The 23,344-nt window shown below is 56.8% G+C and overlaps 1 protein-coding gene across 3 annotated transcripts in view; it reads right to left on the bottom strand.

Moving 5' to 3' along the window:
- Nucleotides 1–18,253, bottom strand: part of SPEG (striated muscle enriched protein kinase) — a 55,690-nt gene extending 37,437 nt beyond the window's left edge. The window contains exons 1-8 of one of the 3 annotated variants that reach the window (XM_037029077.1): nucleotides 10,936–11,012; nucleotides 9,752–9,794; nucleotides 8,843–8,872; nucleotides 8,163–8,252; nucleotides 7,744–8,080; nucleotides 3,714–5,017; nucleotides 1,790–1,933; nucleotides 1,286–1,468 (exon numbers count right to left, since the gene is read on the bottom strand). In XM_037029077.1, coding sequence (XP_036884972.1) covers nucleotides 1,286–1,468; nucleotides 1,790–1,933; nucleotides 3,714–5,017; nucleotides 7,744–8,080; nucleotides 8,163–8,252; nucleotides 8,843–8,872; nucleotides 9,752–9,794; nucleotides 10,936–10,968 — 2,164 coding nt within the window. In that variant the 5' untranslated portion in view covers nucleotides 10,969–11,012. Of the gene's footprint in view, nucleotides 1–1,285; nucleotides 1,469–1,789; nucleotides 1,934–3,713; nucleotides 5,018–7,743; nucleotides 8,081–8,162; nucleotides 8,253–8,842; nucleotides 8,873–9,751; nucleotides 9,795–10,935; nucleotides 11,013–17,747 lie in introns of those variants that run through there. The other 2 variants (XM_037029076.1, XM_037029079.1) reach the window with 2 other exon arrangements.
- Between the last annotated feature and the right edge of the window lie 5,091 nt (nucleotides 18,254–23,344).

The raw sequence follows: 23,344 nt of genomic DNA, 5'->3' as shown, positions 1-23,344 counted from the left end.
AGTCAGAAGCCAGATCTCAGGGGTGATGGAAGGAGGGAAGGAGGGCAGTGGAGGAACAGGTATGATTCATCGAGGTGGGGGCGGGGGAGCCTAAAACCTGAGCTCCTGGTGGGGGCAGGTCAGTAGGCTAGACCAGCCCTTCTGCAAAGCCAGATGAGTAAAACCAAAAGGATCTAAAACAAGACCTGGACTCAGGTCAGATACCAGTCAGGACCCCCTGACCGTGAAGGTGCTGAGGCCCTGAGACCACAGCAAGCCTGACTCTGTTATCTTGTCACCTGCAAGGCTGAGTGAAAGGAAGGGCCAGCACAGCGTGTGCCCTTCCTCCTCCTCCTCTTCCTTGGGGCGTGTCCAGCCCCTCCCACTGCTGCTCCAAGCCCCAGCCTCCTTCAGGGCCCTGGTGCCTCCCAGCCCAATATCCCACAACACTGCTGGCCACTCGGCTGTCCTCCGCACAGGATTCACCTGCCCCGCGCTTTCTTCCCACCTCAGTCCTCTGATTGAGGGTCATCACTAGTGGTAACGTCCTTGGGGGCTGAATCTGCGTCTTTCCCTTGAACGCCCCTTCCCCAGTCTCCCCCGCCCCCACCCCCATTGCCTAGGGTCAGCACATGGTCAGGCCCGGCGACCTGAATGAGTGAACTGGCCATGTACGTGGACACCAGTCCAGCCTTACCCTGAACCTGAAAGAAACTGGGCTTAAACCCAAAGGAAGTCGTCCAACACCAAGTGAGGACTTTCACAAAAATAGAAAAAGAGGTGGCCTTGGCCACCACCAGTTCCCAGGAAGTGGTCCCAGCTGCCCCCTCTTTAGAACTCTGGGTTCAACAGAAGGAGCAGGGGAGGGAGGGAAGCGCTTAAAAGCATCTCTTTGAAGAGGGGCAAAGGGGCTGTTCTAGAGAAGAAATAACCTCAGAAGGTTCCTGATGGCTTTTAAGCCCTTTGAGCTGGGAGAGTCTTTTTCTCAGAGACTCATGGATAATTTGCTTTCCCCACAGGACCCTGTTCAGGAAAATGCCATGGAAGGACAGCGTTTACATGATGTCTGAAGACAAATTTCAGCGACTTCAGGAATTTGCTGTCCTGCTGTATGCCTTAGGAATCTGGCCTTTGCCCTGGAGCCAAGGCCATTTAAAATGTTTCCACCAGAGCAGCGGACACAAGAGGACAGACTGTGCACACTGGCTGATAGTCGAGCTCCACCTGGGAGCGGGAAGGGCGCCGGGCCCCGAAGGGAAGGGCCCCTGCTCACCCCACCTGGGCCTGGGGCCCACAGCCTGCCTACCAGGTCTCACGGCCAGTGTGGCAGCACAGCTGGCCTGGCCCAGCTCATTGGTAGCGGTCGCCGTGTAGTTCCCTGCATCGGCTGTCCGTGCCTCCCGGAGTAGCAGGCTGTGCCGCTCGCCCTCAGCCCGGACGAGAAGGTGGCCGTCGCTGCGCAGTGCAGACCCATCCTTCTGCCAGGACACTGTGGGAAAGCAGCAGGGTGACCGAGTCGCCACGGCCCCGCAGGGGCCCACTGGGACAACCCCCCCACCCCACCCCACACAGAACCCAAACCACTCCTCTCCCCACCCTAGGGAATTCGGAGGACTCCCCTCCCTCACCGGGAGCCCTGGCCTGCCCTCCCGCCTCTCAGTGAATTCTCAGAAAGCTCTGACACACACGCAGGAGTCAGGCCAGCCCCCCCACCCCCCCACTCCCCCACCCCCGCAGTGGCGGAGGATCTCCCCTCTTCCCCCACCCCTCCCCGGCTCAACTGTAGCCAGCCCCCAACTCCAGAGCTCACCTTGGGGAGGGGGGTTGGCGGTGATGATACACTGGAGCACCACATCCGCCCCTGGGGCCACCACCACATCGTGCAGGGGGCTCTCGAACACGGGGGCCTCCAGGGGCTCCTCTCCAGCAGACACGTACGAGTCGTCTGAAGACTCTGCCAGAGACACAGCAGGCAGGGTAAAGCGACATGGTCCCCATGGGGATGACTCGAGGGGAGGGAGTGTGATGGCAGCCCCAAATCTCGGACATCTGAGCCCAGAAAGAGGGGCTTCTAGAAGGGGGAGTGGGGAGCAGAAGGTCTCTCTCCTGAACGTCCTGAGACAGGGAAGGAAGGAAGACAGAAGGGGGGTTCTCGAGCGAGCCAAGGCAGCTGAGACCCCACATTAGTGCGGCTGCTCTTCAGCCTCAGCCACAGGGTTGTTCCTGGAGGAAGGCAGGAGCTGCGCTGTCTTTACACCACTCAGTGGTCAGGGATGGCAGGGCAGACCCCGTGCGAGGCACTGTGAGGGGCACAAGAGGGTACAAGCGTCCACAGAGACAGAAGACAAGCTGACAGCAACCTGAGACGTAAGCAGTGACAGTGCAGTCACAGGGCAACGCATGGCCAACTGTCATGTAGGTGACGCCGCCGATTCACAAGAGGAAGTAGCAGGTGGGGTCGCCAGCCCTCCACAAGGTCTCATGGAAATCAGCTTTGATTTGGTCCATTCATCAAACAATAACACTACACTGAGTGCATACTAAGTTCTGCTTGGCACCAGGAATACAACAGGAAATCAGATGTGGTTCCTGCTTACAGGACACTTGACCCCTCTGGGTATTTGGGACTCTGGCCTTCTATCCACCAGATAAAGCCCAGGGCCAAAAGAGCGGTGAGAATTGCAATCATGCTGTTCTCTAGCTACTTGAACTTGGGCAAATGAGATAACTTCTCTGCACCTCAGTTTTGTCATCTGTAAGATGGAGCCAATAAACAATACCCAGTATCTTGCAAAGCGAGCTTACAGATTAAGTTAAAATAACAGCCTTGAATGCCCAGCTAACACAGTGCCTCGGACAGGGCTGTAAGCATGCAACAATGATGGCTAGCACAACGCAGGACAGGGCCTTGAGGCTGTAATGCTTAAATGAAAAATAAAGTAATTATGCTGAAAAAAATACAGGGTAGTAAGTGCAACGAAAAAGGCATGCACAGGGTCTCCAGGGAGCAGCGAGTAGGGGCCTCTGGCCTGAGGAAGCAGCAGGGGGTGGGAGTGAGGGAAGGATGGCTCCTTCTTCCTCTGGCCAGGAGTGGGTCCCAAGCTGGTGTTCAGGATGAGCAAAGTTAGGGACAGGGGCAGTCCAGCCTCGCCCAGCACCCACAGGAAGACTGGGAGACCACACACAGGCTGGCCTGGGACCACAGTCAGTTCAGCAATGCAGGGGCTCAAGGATGGGAGCGAGGTGACCAGAAAGAAAGGCTGGGTTGGATCTTAGTGGCCACAGATGGGTCAGGGGAGGGTACCAGGATGTGGAGGACAGAGATGAGAGCTGGCTGGTCCAAAGCTTGCCTGTAACAGAGACCTAATGAATTATCTGTTGAGGTGGGGTTCCATCTCTTCCCCCACTGAGGGGCTCCTTCGATTCCCACCAGTGCCTTCCATCACAGTTAGGTCCCTGACCCAGCAGACTAGCAGGCCGCTGGACCCGAGGGGGTCTACAGCAGACGTCTGGGCACCAGGTTTTTGCTCACTCCTGGGCTCCACCCCACCTCCCTAAAACACACATACTGCCTCACCAGAAGGCAAGTTTTAGTACATCGACCTTCCCTCAACTTGAGCTTGGGTCCATGCCCCTGGGAAACCATACCCTTGCAACTGCCTAGCAGCCTGGCTCTCCCCAAAAGCCCTTCCACCCAGGTCCCAGCACCTTCTCGGTGCTTCTGGAGGCCTTACCGAGCTCAGGCGAGGTGGGCCGGGCCCTACGACCTCTGCCCTGGCTACGAGTCCCTCGGTGGTCCCAGGGCCCCCAGGGACCATCCTCCTCCGGCCCTCTACGCAGCCTCTTCTCGGCCTCAGGTCCCGCCCGGTTCTTCTCCATGGTCTGGGGCACAGCAGCGCCCTCCAGGCCCGGCGTGGCCCAAGGCAAGAAGCGCACGGCTTGAGCCGGGGGCTCCTTCTTTCGACCTGGTGGGGCTTTCGTCCTGACCTCGGGGGTATTGGCTGGGGCGGCAGGTGGCACAGGGCTCCGGCTCTCCTGGATGGTTCTGCCCCGGGTCAGCGGGAACTGGTCCCGGCGCCTAACCTCCTGCTGCGGGCCTTCCCCTAGCTCTGTCCTGCCTGTCGGCCCGCGGCTCCGGGGCCTCCCCGGCTCGTCCCCGAGCCTCCCCGCGACGCTTGAAGGGGTCGGCTGGGTAGTGGCGGGGCTCACGGCCCGTGACGTCTTGGGGGTGGAGGGCTGGGAGAAAAGCGGGGGCTCGCCGGGCTCTCGAGGGGACGGGGCGCGCTGCAGCGTGGCGCGCAGAGACTCGTGCGAGCGCACCAGCTCCTCCCGTGACGTGGAGCGGCGGATGCGGCCCAGCTCTTGGGCGAAGCGCAACTCCAGTTCGGAGGCCGGGCTGCGCTGCCGCGTGCGCTCGTCCAGCGAGGCAGCCTTCTGCTGGAACAGGCGGCGCCGTTCGGCCACGCTGCCCGATGGCGCCCGCAGCTCCTCTTGAGAGGCCCCGGGCGAGCCCCACTCGGCGCCATCCTGGGACTTGGGCTGCTCCAACGAGCGGGCCTTGCGCAGGGGCACCCAGGGCCGCAGGGGCGCTGGCGGCGAGTCGCTGCGCTCCAGGCTGCGCCGTCGCTCCTCAAAGAACTGCAGCTTGTCCTGGATTCGGGACCCGGCGCGCACCAGCCGCGGCGAGCGGCCCAGCGCCGACAGGCGGCCCGACGCCTCGCTCAGAGGTGTCTGGGGCCGAGACTCGGCCGTGCCCGCTGGCGAGGGCCCCGACGACTTGGCCTTCTTCCCTCGCTTCTCTTCGGCGGCGGTGTCTTCGGGCAGCGCTGGCTCCTGAGTGCGCCGGTGGGGCGGCGTGGGGGTGGCCGGGGGCTGGGCGCTGGGTCCCGGTGGGGGCCGCTTACCCACCCGAGGGGACGGTGGGGGCAGTAGCGCGGATTTGGAGGGAGGCGGTAGGGCCGGGCGACGTGGGGCTTCGCTGGCTGGCTGGGGCCGAAGGTCGGGCTCCTCCCTGTGCAATCCGCTTTGAGGAACACTGCTGCGGAACGAAGATGAAGAGGGGTAGAAAATTCAGGGGGCCACCTCTCCTAGACCCTCAGCTCGTGACAGGAGTTGGCAGTGGGGCATGCTAGGAAGGCTTGGGGGTGACATGGGCCAGACCTCCGCCCCCTCCCCCCAAAGAGGAAGCCACAGCCAGAGCGGGTGCTGTGCTGGGGAGAGGCGGCCGCTCTGGCGCCGGAAGACTGGTCTAGTGACGGGTCCAGGTACAGACTCAGCCTCGGGGGCTCTGACCAGCCCCCTCCCCCCAGGCCCCGGAAGCTGGGAAACAGCAGAAACAAAACTGAGCGGTGGGAGAGAAAAGAATGAGGCTCAGGACCCAAAGGATGAAGTGGTGATGGGAGGCAGAAAGGCAGGGTGGGGAGGGGCCCCCTCGGGAACGCAGCCTCCCACTCATTCCTGCCCCCAGCGGCCTCCACAGCCCTGCCGGTCCTCAGCGGGAGGTAACCCCCTTCACAGCAGAAGGGCGGGCACAAACCTGAGCCTTCCCTCCAGAGCAATGCCCCAGCCCTCGGGTGACCTAACACCAACTCAGACCTGAGTCCAGCACTGATGGTAGTTGGGGGTCCCTAGGGCAGGAGACTGGGACACCCCGGTTCCCACTCCATTTAATCAGTCTGCCCCCAGCACAGGCCTTTAACTTTGTCTTGCCCCTGAGAAAGTTACCTGAGTCCTTGGAATTCCCTGGAGAAGCACAGAAGCTCCCCAAAGGGGTATGCTCAGAAATAACTCAGCTCAGAAATAACTACTGCGTGGGCCTGAATCGGGAGTGCGGGAGAAGAGGAGACGGGAAGGAGCTGGTCAGCCCAGAGTACCCCTCTCACCGACAGAGCTCTGAGGTCCAAGAGCTGGGCCTCAGTCACCCCCACCTGAACCACCTTGGGGAGCACAACAAAGATTCGCAAGAAAAGGAATCTGAGATGTTAGCAGCACACCTGACACATGAGAGACAGCTTAATACAAAGTTATGAAATGGCTCATTGAGGGCTTATTGTATGCCGAGCATGTGCTAAATGCTTTAAATGCACTGAGTCATTTAATCCTCACTACAGTCCTCTGAGGTAGGAACTGTTAGTAGGTCCATTTACAGATGAAGAAACTGAGGCTTAAAGAGGGAAAGTGCCTTAGCAAGGTGGAGCGGCTTGGAAATGGTCGGTATTAGGATTGAGACCCAGGGACTCTGACTCCTGAGCCCTCATTCCCTCCACAACGTCTGAGACCCCAGTGGCTCAGAAGGAAGGGGAAATTGGGTGCCGGCCACAAGCAGAAATTCTAAGGGTGCCTGACTGTAAGGCTGTTTCAGGTGGGCCAGCCACCTCTACCGCAGAGCCCACCTCTGATGGGGGTGTGAGGGTGAGGATGGTGACCCATAGCATCCTGAGGGAGTGGGACCTCAGCCAGCCACCTGCAGGGAGGCAGAGCCTACTCTCGGGGAGGGACAGCAGAGTCCCTGAGGAATGGCCTCTGGGAACTGGGTGAGGCACAGAGAGAAATTGGGACAGCAAGGGGAAGCCTCTTGCCAGCAGTTTCGAGCTCCAGGCCAGCCTCTGTACCACAGACATCACTAAGGAAATGGGTTCCTCTGAAGTTGCCATAGCAACTCCAGGCTCCGGCTGGGGCCTGGCAAAGAGAGGCAGGAAAGGAAAAGGCAAGTCCAGGGCACAGGAGCACCTGGTTAATGCCAATCAGAAGAAGCCAAGGAGCCTCCCTGGCCCCTGCCCAGGCCTCTCCTTTGCCCACCAACAGCCACTCCCACCGCCTTCTCCACGCCAGGCCCCTTCCTTCTCCACGACGGTACCTCCCCCCCACACTCACACCCGTCACAAATCAGGGCCCCTGTCGGCCCCCCAGGTGCCCCCCAAAACCTCCATGATCAGCCACTCCCCTCTTCTACCATAGCACTCCCTCCTGTCTATGGCAATCCCCAAATCTCCAAAAATGGCTCTACTGTCTCACTGCAAAACCTCTGGCTTAACACCCCGACCAGGACACCCTTCAACCCCACCCTCCGGGGGCTCCCACACCATCACAGGCACCCCCTTCCAGCATTCCAAGCTCTCTGCCTCCACCCCAGCCGCCTGTCTCCATCCCTCCCTGCCCTGACCCCTGTCTCCCCCCACCCCACATCCTCCCGCTTTCCCAGGCCCCTGGCCCCATCTGCCCCCTGACCACCTCACTCTCTTCTCTCTCCTGGTTGTGCTCTTGCTCCCTTGCTCTCTCCTGCTCTCCCGGGAGCTGCCGTGGTTCCGTTCCTCCCAGAAAAAGGCCCACATGGGAACAGGAATGTGCAGAGAGATGAAAAGGCAGCAGCTGCTGAGACAGCAGGCACGGAGGGGGCCCCGGGGGTGGGGGGGGAATCCTGGGGACAACTGGAGCCTGAATGGGCGAGGCAGGAGAGGGCCCTTGGGAAAGTGGAGATATTGGAGGAGATGAGGAAGGGACAAAGGGGTCCGAGACCACAGGGATGGCACGGTGAGCCAGAACAGTGGGTGTGGGAGGACGTGGGTAGTGATGGCACAGGAGACGGATGGAGCAGTGTGGGAAGACTGAGTGAAGAGCGGTGGCCAGGACTGGAAGCAATGAGCGGTGGAGAAGTGCACAGAGGGTGGATGGTGCTGGGGGGGGGGGTGGTGACAGAGCGTGAGGGGCAGCACAGGACAGCACCGTGAGGGAGGACAGTATGGGCCCAGGGGAAGCATTACTTACACGTGGATCGAGAGCGCCCGTCCTCGGTACAGACTGAACGCGCTGTCATACAGGTCACTGGCCACCGAAAGGCTATCCTCTGACCCCCAGCTTGCGCCCACCAGATTAGCTCGAGACGCCCGTACCAGCGGCTCCACCCCCAGGTGCCGTGGCCCGGCCCCGGCCGCCTGTGCTTGCCTTGGGCTGCCCAGGGGGCGGCGGGTGCCACCCCTGCTGCCCACTTCCTGCTCCAGGACCGTCTGCCCGCTGCCCCACCAGCTCACTTGCTCCTCTGAGGTGCCTGTCACGGAGGTTGGGGGCGTGTCCAGGGAGGTGCCCACCAGGGTATCGGAGCCCCCTAGAGAAAGGAGCATGGTGAAGCCCAGGCATCTCTCATGGGAGGCCCACCCACTTGTTCTTTGAGCACCCAAAGAGCTCACCTGTGGGGGTGCTGAAGGTCCTGTCATCCCGAAGCTCCAGGCGCTGGGTCCCCTGCACATCACTGATGTCATCCTCACCTGTCTCCGAGTCTGGAGAAACAGGGGTCTGTGTGGGCAGGGCCCTCCTCCCTCGCGCTCCAACCCTTCCCGATGTCACTGCTGCCTCCCCCACAGCAGGCTCCCTCCTACCACCCAAGGGCCTCTGGCACCTATCTTCCCCTCTCTTCTGCTCCCCACACCCCGCTGCACATCCTGAGCTGCTCAGGGTAACCCCTCCATGCCAGCTCCCTGGCTCCATCTCCGGGCCCCTAACTACTCATCCCTGCCTCCCTGGTAGTGCCCTCAGCTACCTGCTGTCCCCCTCCAAACCACTTAGTGAATGCCCCTCAGCCCCTGTCTCTCCTTCCCTGTCAGTGGCAGCTTAAGTTCCCATGCAGCCCCCAAAATAACAAGGTCCTAGGTTCCAAGGCTCTAAATCCTGGGTTCCTGCGCCCCAGGAACAAAGAGGAGTCACCTCAGAGTCGTACTGTCAGGGCACTCGGCCAACCGCAGGACCAGCCTGTCCTCCACCCCAAGCCAGCCGGAACACATCGGGGCGCAGCTGAGGCAGGGTGAGGAGAGGCCGGGTTGGGCAGGGAAGAAGGGGGAGTGGAGGGCTAGGGCAGGAGCCAGTTTCCTACCGTAACTTTGCTTTCTGCAGGAGCGGAAAACTTCGCTTCCATAGGAGCAGCAGAAGAGAGACAGGGACAGACTGTTATCAGAGTGTTTGTGGGGTAGGGCACGGTGGGCAGGCAGCACCGAGGGCACCAGGGCACCCAGTGCCCAGAGACGCCCTGTGGGGACTGGGCAGGGGAGGAAGACATCTGGGATGGGCAAAATATCTCTAGTTCTTGACTGCCTGCAAGCTCCCAGAGAGCCCGGGGCTGGGAAGCCCGTGTGCTTTGCCTGGTTATTCCCATTACCCCAGTTATTCTGTACCCTTGGCACTTTCACTGGTGTACTCACTGGTCACACACACATACACATATGCACACACATGCCTGCTCGTGCTCAGCCCAGCCATCCCCCATTAGGGGTCAGGCTCACCTGCCAGTACTTGGCCCCTTCTTACAAACTGCCCTCTCTCCTCTGCTCTGCATCATGGTAGGACAGGCACCCTTCTCCTCACCCCTCTCTTCTGCTGATTGGTCCTCACAAATGCCCAGTGGGTAGGCTTGGAGCAAAGTTTCTGGTTTTTTGCCAGACTCTATCAGGTTCTGAGCCTCAGTTTCTCTCTGAGTGCCATGAGGCGGGAGCCGCGTACTGGTGGCCACAGAACAGCTATGAGCTCATCCCCACTTGGCCCCATGGATGGAGAAAAGTGAACCCACGATGGGGTGTATATGACTCCCCACCCCTGTGCTAGGTCCTCTCTCAGCTGCAGGGTACAGGGGCCCTCTTGGGAGGGTAGGTGAGTATGGGTGCATGTGTGTTGGGGGGGCATCCCACATCTCATGGGCTGTCTTCAGGGCCTGGGTGCCTCACGAAGGCAAATGGACCAAGAGAAGGAGAGGGCACGGGTTAGAGCAGGAAGCTCACAGTCCACGCACCATGGGTGAGGCGGCTAAAGGCCCGGCGGGAGTGGCCGGTTTTCTGAAAGAGAAAAGCCAGAATGAGTTGTTGAGGGCAAGGCTCCCATACCTCCTGTCCAAACATCTACATCAAACAGAAATTCATTCCAGGGGTCAGTGTGTGTGTGAGGGGGAGGATGAACAGAAATGCAAGGTGCCCCCCCCCAAATGTCCCCATTCTCCCTTGCCTGTCGGCCCCCCCAGCTGGGGCTCAGCTTGGCTCTGGGGAAGAGCAGGGGAGGAAGGAGAGAGAGGGCAGCAAGGCTGTGGGTCAAACGCTGGGACTCAAAATGGAGAGACTCCCAGGAGTGAGGATCAGAGCGACACCCCCAGGGAGACAGAGGCTAGGAGACAGGATAGGGGACTGACTGACATGAGGGAAGAGATGGGGGGTTGCATGGATGACTGGGAGATGGAGGGAGAAGGGCACAGATTCCTGCCGATAAGAAGACAGATCTCTGGAATGGGTGTCAAGAGGGTAGGGAGGGTGACGGGGGACAGAGGGCAAGGTTCCCCAAAGGGCCGGGGGCTCATGAATGCAGGAAGGAGGCCACAGATTCCTGCCGATAAGAAGACAGATCTCTGGAATGGGTGTCAAGAGGGTAGGGAGGGTGACGGGGGACAGAGGGCAAGGTTCCCCAAAGGGCCGGGGGCTCATGAATGCAGGAAGGAGGCCCAAATACGCGAGGACAGGGCAGGGCTTGGGGAATTTATTGAGCTCAGCGCGGATCCCAGTGCCTGGCTTTCAGGAGCTCCGGAAGATGGAAGGCTCCAGAGTGGGGGGCTGGGAAAAGCCGGGCAGGGGCCAGGGCCCAGCGCCCAGGTTGGCTGGAGGCTAGAGGAGCCAAGGTGCCCAAGAGGCCAGTGGGCACTTCACGCCAAAGGCGGCTCAGGGACCTCCCCGGGTGGTCGTGGGTAATGCAGGCGATGGGGAGGGCTGGCCTTCCGCACCAGGGGGGAGGGGAGGGGAGGGGCTCTGTGCTCAGACCCCAGATCCAGGAGCCCCCGGACCTCACCCGGCCGGCAGCCTCGGCGGTCCGGGCGGGGCAGGCGCGACTCCAGCCCCCCTACCCCCGGGCCCAGCTGCAGTGACCCGCCCTCCCTTCCAGGTCGCCCAGCCTTTCCTGCCCCCTCCCGGCACCGCCCGCCCCCGGAGCCCTCACCTGGAAACGCTTCTTCACCCACAGCTTCTTCATGGCGGGGGAGGGGGCCAGGCGGGCGGCCGGGCGAGGAGGGGACGGGCGGGGGCGGGGCGGAGCCGGAGTCGGAGGCGGGGCCGGGGGCGAGCAGGGGTGCGGACGCGAGCCAGCGCTAGTGGAGGAAGGAGCCTCGGGGCAGCGGGAACCCAGGCGGGGTTGTGGGGGGTAGGGAAGGCGGCGGCGGCCGCGCCCAGAGCCGGCCCCTCCCCCGCCAGCCCGCACCCCACCTGGAGCCCCTTCCCTGCGTCCCCTGGGGCAGCTATCACTTGCTTCCCTGCACCCCTACCCCCGCATCTGCCCCAGGCCCTGGACACATGGGGAAACTGAGGCACAGAAAGCGGTTCAATGGCCCTCATGAAAGATCCGGCCACTCTCTCACTGGCAGCCCTATGCGACCTCCAAGCCACCCCCTGCCAACTCTCGCGGGACCGCTCTGGAAGGGCAGCGCATCTCTACTTGCTCACTCTACAAACACGCGCACATGGACCCTGTGCCAGGCGGTACCCAACTCGTCTGTGGCCAGAGTACGCCCTAGACCCCAGCACCGGGTGGGGGCGTCTAGGTCGTTCATAAGGCAAGGTTCCTTGTGAGTGGGGGCACCTGCGCCATGGCCCCAGATTCTAAAAGCCCCAGGCCTCTCAGGAAAGCCAAAGAGGGCTCTTGAGTTTCTTGATGGTAGTTACTCTATCCCTNATCTCTACTTGCTCACTCTACAAACACGCGCACATGGACCCTGTGCCAGGCGGTACCCAACTCGCCTGTGGCCAGAGTACGCCCTAGACCCCAGCACCGGGTGGGGGCGTCTAGGTCGTTCATAAGGCAAGGTTCCTTGTGGGTGGGGGCACCTGCGACATGGCCCCAGATTCTAAAAGCCCCAGGCCTCTCAGGAAAGCCAAAGAGGGCTCTTGAGTTTCTTGATGGTAGTTACTCTATCCCTGCGCCCTGGCGCATGAACACACACGCAAGCTAAGGTGCCAAGAGGTTCCCCTGATATTCACAAATAGGACCTACCTTCTCATAGATGACCATACTCACTAAACTTTCTTTGTTCTCCCATTCAGCATCATGCACACTTTGCCTGCACAAAACTCTACTTCCCACCTAAGCGCTGTAACTAAGTTTCTTAATCATGTACTAAGTGCGAAGAACTTTATCAATGCTTCCTCATTCATGACAACTCCGTGAGCCTGAAACCTTCATGAGCATTAACTGGCTCCGTTTAACCTACAAGATTAAGGCTCAGAAAAGTCCTATCACTTAGCTAAAGCCACACAAGTTCTGTGTCTCCACGTGCCCCCAGATCCAAATTTCCATCTCAACGTCCGTAAGTAATGCCAACCCTGGTTGCTGGAATGCGACTACAGAGTCATTATCATTAACATTATTGCATGCTTGGTACGCACCTAGCATCATGGTAAGAACTTTGCATGAATAAACTCATTTAACCCTCGCAAAGAGGAGGGAGACTGAGGCGCAGAGAGATTACTTGTCCAAGGTCACACAGCCACTAATTGGTAGAGCCAGGATTCTAGCCCAGGCACTGTGACTGAGTTAGTGACCACTATGCCATGAAGCCTCACGTGCTGATGGGTCAGTAGTTTCCCTAACTTTGTTTCTCGAAAGCATGGGTCCAAAATGAATATAGAGCCAACTGATGAGTATTTTTCAGCCTACACACTACATACTTTAGGTGGGCAAGCATGCTCAAGTTCAGCCACTGACAACAGCACCTTGCTCATTATCAGTTTCTACTTGGCTCCTGAAGTTATTTGAGTTTGCAGCCCCTTTATTTTCAAGTTTAAAGTCATGTCTTATACATTCTGATACTTGCAGGTTGTCCTGTTTTCCAGACTCCCGGGGGTGGGGGGCAAATGTTGCACATACTGACACACATGTGGGGACACATACAGAGGGTTCACGCGTGTCCATATCACTTCCAGCCAGAAGACCCCGAACACCCACAGGTGCTTTCCCTGACCACCCCTAAACACACCCACTCACAGATGGGGGAGCTGAGTGAGGAGAGGGGGTAACTTGAGTCCCTGTTCTCTAGGAGAATCCGAGGGGCTGGCACATTCCACAGCAAAAATAACCAATGAGCAGCGGGTGTGAGTGACGGGACAGCTGGGCTGAGGAGAGGCCAGTGGGATTCTGTGTTCCCGCTCTGGGCCTGCTCTGCTCGCCCCCACAAGGCTGACCTGGGCATGCGTGCAGGTCACTGCCCGTCTTTCCTCCCTGGCTGAACTGCGCCCCCCCCCCCGTCATTTCCCCAAACCCAGACTTCTAATTTCTGCACAGCCAGTATTTTCCCTTCCAGAGAAAACCCAGGTCATCGTGCCCTGCCTGACCTCCCTCGCACACACTCCTCTGAACCAGGTACACCCGCTCCCCTCCTCTTTGCTGCCTCCCTTTCATGCCTAGGCTCCGTGTATCCCTCGCCTTCTTTCACTCACCCTGAGTGTGAAATCTTCACGAGCTTTGCGTTTCTAACACACGATATGATTTTTGCATATTTATTATGTGTATTGAATGTTGTCTGTCTCCCCACACTGGTGTGTGATCTCCAGAAGGACAGAAAGTTTGGTCCTTACCCCCTCCCCACACCACGCGTCCTAAGCACTGAGAACAGTGCTGACACACAGTAGGCACATGATAAACACGGTCGGGGGATGGTAGAACTGGGAGTGGAGAGGATGAGGGGTGGTGGGGATGGGGACAGCAAATCTTTCAAGAGCAGCTCATTCATCAAGCCTTCCTCCCCTCTCTGTCCTGACACAGACCTTTTTGGAGAAACAGCCAGAGAAGTTACCATTTTGCATTCCACTCCAGATATGCCCGGGAGGACCTACCTTGCTTCAGGGAAGCTTTAGACCGATTTCAGGGCCTCTCTGCTCTTCCCTGTCTTCCCTCTCAGAGCATCTCACTGCTCCCTTTTTGGCCCCTCCTCCTCCTCCTCTGATCAGGACCCGGCAGGAATGGATGGGGACTCTCTCCATACCCATTCCCAACACCATACTACTTCCCTTCTGGGTTTTCATCCAGACATTCCAAATTCCAGGTGAGACTACGACACCTGCAGACTATACCTCACTGCAGTTCTCACGGGTTCCCTGCCTTGCCTAAACTGGCCCTGTCTCCCTATCCCTACCCTCTCCTCTCCATGCTTTCAAGTCCCTCCACCCCCACATGGTTCACTACCATCTGTTGACCTTTGACACTTCTGATTGACACCAGATTCTTCCAGACCCTGGCTAGAGAACTTCCAGCTAAACGGTGAGCATCGTCAGTTCCTCCTTATCCCCTGTCCTTTAGTGCAGGCCTTCCCTTCCAGCCACGTGTCCCAAGCTTCGAGGCTGGCACTGACTCTGATCACTTTGTTTGCACAGGGCACCTTAGTGTGTAAAGATGGAAGCCCGGTGTTTGGGAAGAAAGGAGTGACTGCCCATTTCGGAGACTGGGCCAGAAGATGACTTTGGGGATATTGACAGAAGGGTGTTTATGATGACAGGCCCGTGCCTTAGTCTTCCCACATTTTCCTCTCTGAGGACAGGCATCGTGGACCCAGACCCAGAAACCCAGCTTTCAGATCTGGCTCTGCCCCATGCCTAGCCAACTAGCTGTGTGACCTTGGGTAAATGCCCTCTTCAAACACCAATTTTCATTCATATATATATATATATATATATATATACACACATACATACATATACACACACACATACACACATACATACATACACACACCCACATATATCATAACAATAACCTGGGGCTTAGGCAATTAAATAATGAAATGAGATAAGGTGCTTTATACATGTTAAGGCTCCTGTATTTCTGCCATCTTCACTGTTTCTATTCTTTCCTCATTTCTATGCCCTAAATTTTACCCTCCTGCTTCCTATCTTTCAAACTTTCCAGTTTGCAGCCCACCTGTCTTCCCCAGGGCCCAGCCTCCCCAAGCCATGCCAATATTCCTCCACTCTGGAGCTAACATCTCAGCCTTCGAGAGTGCCAGGAACCTTAGCACCAACTCCATCCTGCTAAGCCAGACAGCAGTCCCAGCCAGAAGACTGCCTCCTTCCCCCTGGAGCCAGGTCCTGGCTGGGCTTCCTCGAGAACCCTGAAGTCCTCTCCCTGCTGATCCCAACCAAGAAAGTTTTCCTTGAGTAAGTCTGAGCAGTGCTGAGCTGCAGGCCCAGCTGTCCCTGACCGGAATCTGTCATTGGGCAGGAACTGATGGGGGCGGGGCAAGCAACAGGAAGAGGAAGAAGCCAGACTCACCCAGTCAGTCCCCAACATCACCAAAGCAAAGTGCCTCCCTCCCCAAGTCCCCAGGGAGGGGTGCAGTGGTCAATCACATGGTTCATTGCAGTGGAACAAACAGGCTTCTGTCCGAGCTCTGTCACCTCCACTCTGCACAAGAGGACGTGTCACTTAATCCCTCTGCCCCTCAGTTTCCCCAGGGATGCTGTGGGACTTAAAGGACATGTCAAAGGATGTGACAGCATATTGCCTACCACACCACTGCACAGTAGCTGGTCATACTATTATAAGTTACTACTAAGAATTGTTACCAATTAATAAAAATTATAAGGAAGGTACTTGTAATTTATTATCAATTAATAAAAATTACCCTGTTCTCAGGGTAAAGATTTCACAGGTAGGAAAATGTTCTTAAGTGTGACTTGCTGCAGCCTGAACCTCTACCTGTTCAATGTGACTGTTAAAAGCCCCCAAATCCAATGCCACGGCCCCCCCACATGCTGTTCCAGCCAAATAGCCAGGAGACCATCGCCCTGGCCTCCATCTAGGCAGGCCAGCCAGGGCTCACTCCGTCGGCCATGCCACCCAGATGACAAAGGTGCTGAGGAGACAGCCCTGCCAGGGAGGGGGGCTCTAGCACCCCGTCACTCTGCCCACTTTGGGGGACTAGGAGGCTCTTCCTAGGCTATCTGCATACAATACACAGCTCCCCCTCTCTTTCTCTCTCCCTCTTCCCGAACTCAGTGAGTAGTAAAAAGCTTCCAAAGACAAAACTAAGAGGACAGCGTTCTTAATTGTGGGGTGGCCACAACTGGCTGTATGTCTCCGGACCAATCTTCCTCTGCTGTGGACCACAGAGTCCTCGCCTGCAAAGGAAGCATCTGGAGCTTCATTTCCCGTGGTCCTCTCCAGCTCTACGCAAACCTTGTGACCACCACGCTCCTCAGGACTTCCTTTCCCTTCCCTGATATCTCTTTCCCCCAAGCCGTAGTCACATCACTCTGTCTCTCACGCCCTTTGATTTACTTTCTGTTTTTAGTCCCCTTAGGAGACCAGAGCTATGATCCCCAAGGTGTCCGTCCAATCCTTCCCCAGCTCAGAGCTCCTCCAGGATGGATCCCATCCTCTGACTCAAGGCTGGGAAAGCCTGTACCTGGCCAAATACAAGGCCAACCAAGAGAAGCCGGCTTTGTCTCCCCCTGTCCCAGGCTTGGTCACAGGAGCTCCCAGGAACCAGTTGTTGGAGGCTGTAGGAGGGAGGGCAGGGTGGTGCTAGGGAGAGAGGTCGGACAGAGGGAGGCTGAGCCCCTGCCCCATCTCCTGCTGTGGCTGCACCTTAGTACCTTCCTTCCTCTCCAGCTACTGAGGTGCTTCATTCCTGGGTCTCCCCCTCAGCCCCCAAGGAGGAACTCCACAGGTCACCACCCAGTTAGAGTGAGAAATCCCTCTTGAAAGTGCCCAGGACACTCTCAGTGACCCCCATGCTCTTTGCCATCTCCCCTAACTGTAGCCTATTTCCTCAGAATTATGTTTCTCAAGGCTTAGTCAGCCTGAGGCTCTCTGCCTTTGGCTGAGAGGTCAGAAAGGAAGCCCAAACATGGATCCAAGGGGAAAGGGCCCTGGCCAGGCACATGCAGACCCTAAGCACCTGGCTGAGCCTCAGACCTCTCTCCTTCTGCCTCGGACCATGACCCTTCTTTTCCCACAGGAGACTAGCCCTCCACACCTAGATAGGCAGGGGCCCAGGCATCTGCCGAGCATCCCCTTTCCACACTCTACAAACCTTAGCTAGACATGGCTGGCCCATGGACTTTCCACACCAGTCCACACACTCCTGTCCCTCATCTGCTTATACCACTCGACCCCTCCACAGCCCACACGCTTGCACACGCACACATATACACACACAAGAACAATTACACTCGGCATGTGGATTCTCAGACACCTACCTCCTTACACACCTGGGAGCCCTCGCTCTACATCCTGATGCCCCGAGCCCTGTTTATTCACACTTGTCCCTCCACTGGCCTCTTCCAGCCAGCCTGGTGCTGACCAAACCAACCTGCCCCAGCAGCAGAGTGGGAGGAGCGCTGCCCTACCCCCTCAACAGTGCGGTGAGACCAGGGGGGCTGGCTCTGTCCTTCTAATACCCACACACCTGTCCAGGGGGCTGATCAGGAGTTTCAAGTCTAAGTTACAGGAACTGATGAAGATGATTTTCCACTGGTCATTACAGGGAAACTAGGAGGGTGTTTCCACCATGAAATTCCCAGAGGAATCGGAGTGGGGCTCAGGCTTTGCTTAACCAATGCTGACCCTTGACCTCTGACCTTCCTGTGGGGAGCTTCTCTACCTTGACACCCCTTTTCCTGCCCTTTCCTCTCTGGGGGCACTTCTGGATCAGTGCAGCTGAGAAACCAAAGCACCTGGGAAGACGTCTGGGTGAACCCTCGTGGCCTGGGCAGCCCTTCTCTACCTCCGACCACCCCACCCAGCCCCCACCTTCCCATTACCTCCGACCTCCAGCACTGTGACAACGGCCTCACAGCAGGCCTGGCCCTGCTCATTCTGGGCCCTGCAGCTGTACGTGCCGGCGTCCTGCATCCCGCAGCTCCGCAGCCACAGGCAGCTGGGCTCAGGGGCTGGCGGCAGGAGCTGCCCATCTCGGAACCAGCTGAGGCTGGGCTGGGGCGTCCCGCTCACCACCACCCGCAGCCGCACGTCGCAGCCCACGAACACTGCGGCGTCCTTCAGAGGCCGAAGGAAGACTGGCGCCCCCGCCACCGCCCCGCTGCTGGCCCCCACCTTGGCCCTCTTCGGGGGCACCGCGGGGCTGGGGGGTGCCCTCGTGCCCGCCTCCTCCGCTCGCGTGCCCCGGGATTTCTGCATGGCTGGGGGACACCGGAACTGACGGCCACAGGGGCACCAGGGGATGGTGCCCTGGAAGATGAGTCCGGGGGGCCGGCGCCCTGCCTTTCTGCTGCCTGCCCGCCTTCAGCCTGTGCTACCCAGAAGGTCACCAGGGCGGCCTGCTGGCAATTGCTCCTCGGGGGCTATTTTTAGGCCCCCCGGCTCCAGTTTCGAGGGAGCTGTGGAGGGAGGGGGCAGCAGAGGAGGGGACTTGGACTCCACTCTGCTCCTTCCCTCCCTCCAGGAGCCCCCATGCACCCCCTCAAGCTTAACGGACCATTCCCAAACTGTCCCTGGTGGTGTGTCTGCACCCAAGCCCACTCGCGGAGGAGTCGGGTTACCCTTGGGCTCAGTCCCATTTCCTTTCCTCCCTCCTCTCAAGCCCCTGATTCCCAGGTCCACTCAGCTAGGGAGAGGGACAGAAGGTCTTGGGTGAGATGTCTGAGAGACAGATGGGAAGGAAGGCCCAGTGGAAGTGAGCAGACCGCCAGAGAAGAGAGGCCAGCGGCCTCCCGCAGCCTCCATGACAGTGTGGTAAACAGTAAGACCAGGAGCACGGAGTCAGGTGGATTCTGGCTCCCAGCTGCTCCTGCCTGTACTTGCTGGGTGACATCAAGCCTCTCTGAACCAAGTCATCCGTAAAAACGCAGAGTTGAATAGGGTTGCAATCGGCAGAGTAGAGTGGGAAGGACATTCGAGGCAGAAGGAACAGCATGACCGAAACTGGAACCTGATAAAGCAGGTGACGTGTTCTAGGAATCAGAGGAGTCTGGAGGGATTGAACTGCAGTGCGGAGCGGAGAGTGGAGGTGGGAAATGGGGCCCGACCCAGGGAGATTTTCTTGCTAAAGCCACATCCTGATGACAGGTGGGTTCCACTGCAGAGTGTTGGGCGGCAGGACAACATGGCCAGAGCTGTGTTTTAGAAGGATCCCTCGGGCAGGCACAGCGTGGAGGGCGGATTGCAGATGGGGTAGTTGGAGGTCAGTTAGAGCGGTGGATCTCAAAACAGGTGCCTGTAAAGAATACAGATGATCAAGCCTCACCCCCAGAGATGCAGGTTCAGCGGGGGTGCTGGGCAGGTCCAGGAGGCTGCACATCTAGCGAGTGTCCCCGGAGGCTGCTGCAGCGAAGGGCTGCATTTGAGAAAATAAAGACAGGACAAAACTGCTTTAAGAAGTCCAAGTGACACTTTCGTGACGGAATTGTTCTGTATCTTGACTGTGGCAGTGGTCACATGGATCTGCAAGTGATAAAACTGCACAGAACTAAATGCATGCAGATGTGTGCAAGCAAGTGCATGCACACACACACAAATGAGTGCATATAAACCTGGTAAAATCTGAAGACAGTGGGTGAACCATGTCAATGGCAATTTCCTGGCTGTGATGTTGTATTATATATATATATATATATATGTATATATATATATATGTTTTAAAGATTTTATTTCTTTATTTTTAGAGAGAGGGGAAAGGAGAGAGAAAGAGAGGGAGAGAAACTTCAATGCGTGGTTGCCTCTCGCACACCCCCAGCTGGGGACCTGGCCTACAACCCAGGCCTGTGCCCTGACTGGGACTGAACCAGCGACCCTCTGGTTTGCAGGCCAGCGTTCAATGCACTAAGCCACAGCAGCCAGGGTGTGATATTGTATTATATTTATGCAAGATGTTACCATTGGGGAAAACCAGGTGAAGAGGGTATTGTTCTCTGTATTGTAACCACATGTGAATCTACGATTATCTCAAAATGAAAAGCTTTTTGTTTTTTTTTTTAAAGCCCAGGTGAGAGATCCAGGTATGACTTTGAGCTCTGAGGGATAAAGCCTGGGAAGGCAGACAGGAGCCACAGGAGGAGCCTTGGGTCACTTGGAGATGGCAAGAAGTACTCTCAACGTGGCCATCACCCGCCACCTTCATCCTGGGAGACCGGAGCCAGCGCAGGCTCATGTGTGTCCACGGAGAGGGTGGAGAAGAAACTGTTCACACACTGAAGTATGTCCATAGGGAGTACAAGCCTTGAGAAATGGCATTCTTTGTTGTCGTTTGCATACGTCAAAGCTTCCTCTTTGTACTGCGCGGGTCTTGAGCTTTGAAACATGCAAAGGATCACGCATCGTGTAGCTGCTGCCCCAGGACCATATAGAACAGCCTGAGCATCCTAAACAGTTGCCTGTGCATCCCCCTTGTGGGCAACCACTGACGGTGAACTGAATTCTTAACCATAAATTGAATTCTAAAAAAATAAAAGGTTACAATGTAGAGGCAAGACATTGAAAGCAGATGGAACACCAAGAACAGAGGGCCAGAGACTGTTTTTAAAAACCAATAGCCCAAAGCCACCTACACTTTGTGTAGGATGCAGTAGGTGGTTTGTACATGTTGGCTAGTTGGTGGGTTGGTTGGTTGAAACAAAGACCTGTGCGATCTTGACATCTCTAAGCCTCAGTGTCCCCATCTATAAAATGGAGGTGATCCAACTCAAGATTTATTCATTCACTGAACAAATTTTTTAAATTAAAAAAGCATTTTGCTTATGTGTGCCCTGGCAGGGGATCAAATGCACAGCTTTAGTGTATTAGGATGATGCTTTAACCATCTGAACTACCCGGCCAGGGCCATTCCACAAATGTTTTTGACTTCCTACTACGTGCCTGGTGTTGTTCTGGGCACTGGAGGTATAGCAGTAAACGAGACAGGCAAGGATTCCTGCCCTTGTGTTGCTTATATATGAGGAAGGAGATAAACAAGTATAAAAAATAAAGAAATTATAAAGATATGTAGGCTCTGACCAGTGTGGCTCAACTGGCTGGGCATTGTCCTGCAAAGCAGAAATTTGTCAGTTCAAATCCTGGTCAGGGCACACGCCCAGGTTGCGGGTTCAGTCCCCAATCAGGGCACATATGACAGGCAACCAATCGATGTTTCTCTTCCTCTTGTTCTCTCTCTCCCTTCCCCTCTCTCTAAAAATAAATAAATAAAGTTTGTTCAAAAAAGATATTTGGGAGATGAGCACAGTGGGAAAAACAGAACTAGGTACTGGAGATAAGGGATAGGGATGTGGAGGGGGCTTGCATTTTCAAATGGGGGGTTAGAAACTTGCTGGGTGAGGAGGCAAATGGCGCAGAGGTCTGGGTAGGACTGCTCCAGGCAGAGGTGGGTGCCCAGAGGAGCCAGGCGGCCAGCGAGGTGAGACAGAGTGGCAGGGACAGTGGAGGGGCTGAGGTCAGCAGCCTGGCATCTTGTAGGCCTTGTAGGCCATGGCACTTTGAATCCTAGTGACCCAGAGAGTCATCTCAGAGGATTTTGAGCCGAGGAGTTACAAGATCTGACTTGGGTTTTTGTAATGGCTTTAAAGTATTACATTAAATATTAAAAATAAATATTAACTATTTAAAAAGGGCCTGGCCCAGAGCCTGGAACATGGCTTGTGTGTCTCCTGTCCAGTATTTGTGACGGGGCATTCTTTGGTGTGCACGCAACTCCCTGTGGGCCTGGGGAGAGAAGGCGTTGACCTGCTCCAGTCATTGGCGCCCTCTCCTGGAGGAGCCCACAGTAGCTGTGACAGCAGGAAGCCATTCGACTGACCCCCGCCTGTTGCCCAGGGCAGCTGTCTTCAAGGCGCTCATCTGTCCCTCAGAATAGGCCCCACAGTGCCCCGCAGCCTGGCGCCAAGCTGGGCGTGTGCTGCCAGTCTGCACTGACCAGCGATCACAAGCCTATGGTGTCATGGAAAGAGATCTGGGCTGTGGAGGCCAAGGAGCCCGGGGCCCAGCCCTCCTCTGCCACAGATACGCTGTGTGACCTTGGCAGTTCACCCCATCTCTCTGGGCAATGGGAGCTTCCTTCTGCTCGCAGTGTTATACCACGTGCCCAGAACATGGTAGAAGCTCAGGAAATGGCGGCTGAATGAGTGAATAAAGTGGGGGTCTTCAACCTTTCTGATAAATATTCAATTTAGAGAAAAGCAAATACAAGTACTCAGAGGGTATTCATTCAACAGGTATTTAAATATTTAACGAGCACCTTCTATGGACCAAGCACTCTTCTGGGCACCAGGGATACANCTTCCTTCTGCTCGCAGTGTTATACCACGTGCCCAGAACATGGTAGAAGCTCAGGAAATGGCGGCTGAATGAGTGAATAAAGTGGGGGTCTTCAACCTTTCTGATAAATATTCAATTTAGAGAAAAGCAAATACAAGTACTCAGTGGGTATTCATTCAACAGGTATTTAAATATTTAATGAGCACCTTCTATGGACCAAGCACTCTTCTGGGCACCAGGGATACAGGAGTGAGTAAAACCAGTAAGAACCTTGCCCCTGGTAGCTGGCATTTTAGGTGTTGAACCAAAGGTCACTGGTATATTTGTATTTGCATTTGTGTCCTGGGCAAGCTCGTGGTGAGAGAAGGACGAGGAAGTGGTGAATGAATGTCATGTATTGTGTCAAGGGGCAGGGGGTGGGAGGGTAGCCAGGGTGGACAGACAGACAGGGTCGGAAAGAGACCCCTGAGGCCTTAGTTCCTGACTTAGGGCCATATTTGCCTCCACAGTCCTTCCTAGTCCTCCACGCCCTCAGGTGGGATCATAGTTGGTCCGGACCTGGTCCCATGACTCCTATGGGAAGCCTGTCAGTCTTCTGGGAGCCCTCTTATCTCTGGATGCTCGGAGTCTTGAAGGAGAAGATGCCAAGTGCCCCTTGTAGCAGGGAGAGGCTTTGCTATGGTGATGATGCTGGGGGCGAGGTGGGGTGTATGTGCGTGTGTGTGTGTGTGTGTGTGTGTGTGTGACCACAGGAGACCCAGACCTCTGGTTATTTCTGTCTGTTCTCTAGGAGCACCGCACCTGCCACTCCACCCTGGCTTTCTTGGGTCACCAGCCAGCTCCCAAGGAGAGAGACAAAGCCGAGGACTCACAGCCAGAGTTTCTAGGCCCAGGAGGGCTCTGCTCAGAGAACACTTCCCTGCTGTGGGGCATGGGTGGGCCTGGGCCTCCTCTCTTCTCTGAAGACAAGTGTTTCGTCATCACAGGACACAGATATGTGCTGAGAAGGGAGGGCTTTCTGACTTTCAGAGGAGTCCTCAGCTGGAAGGGGCCACGCTGGAGGTAGTGAGTTCCATGACACCAGAGACATTCAAGCAGAAGTCGATGACTGCTCATCAAGGTGTGGAGGCAAGGCTGGGGGAGGGACTTGGGCATT

The sequence above is a fragment of the Sturnira hondurensis genome, unplaced genomic scaffold, assembly GCF_014824575.4.
Source record: "Sturnira hondurensis isolate 20B ecotype Veracruz unplaced genomic scaffold, ASM1482457v3 Scaffold0020237, whole genome shotgun sequence".
Taxonomy (NCBI): Eukaryota; Metazoa; Chordata; class Mammalia; order Chiroptera; family Phyllostomidae; genus Sturnira; species Sturnira hondurensis.
This window is presented reverse-complemented; position numbering and strand designations above follow the sequence as displayed.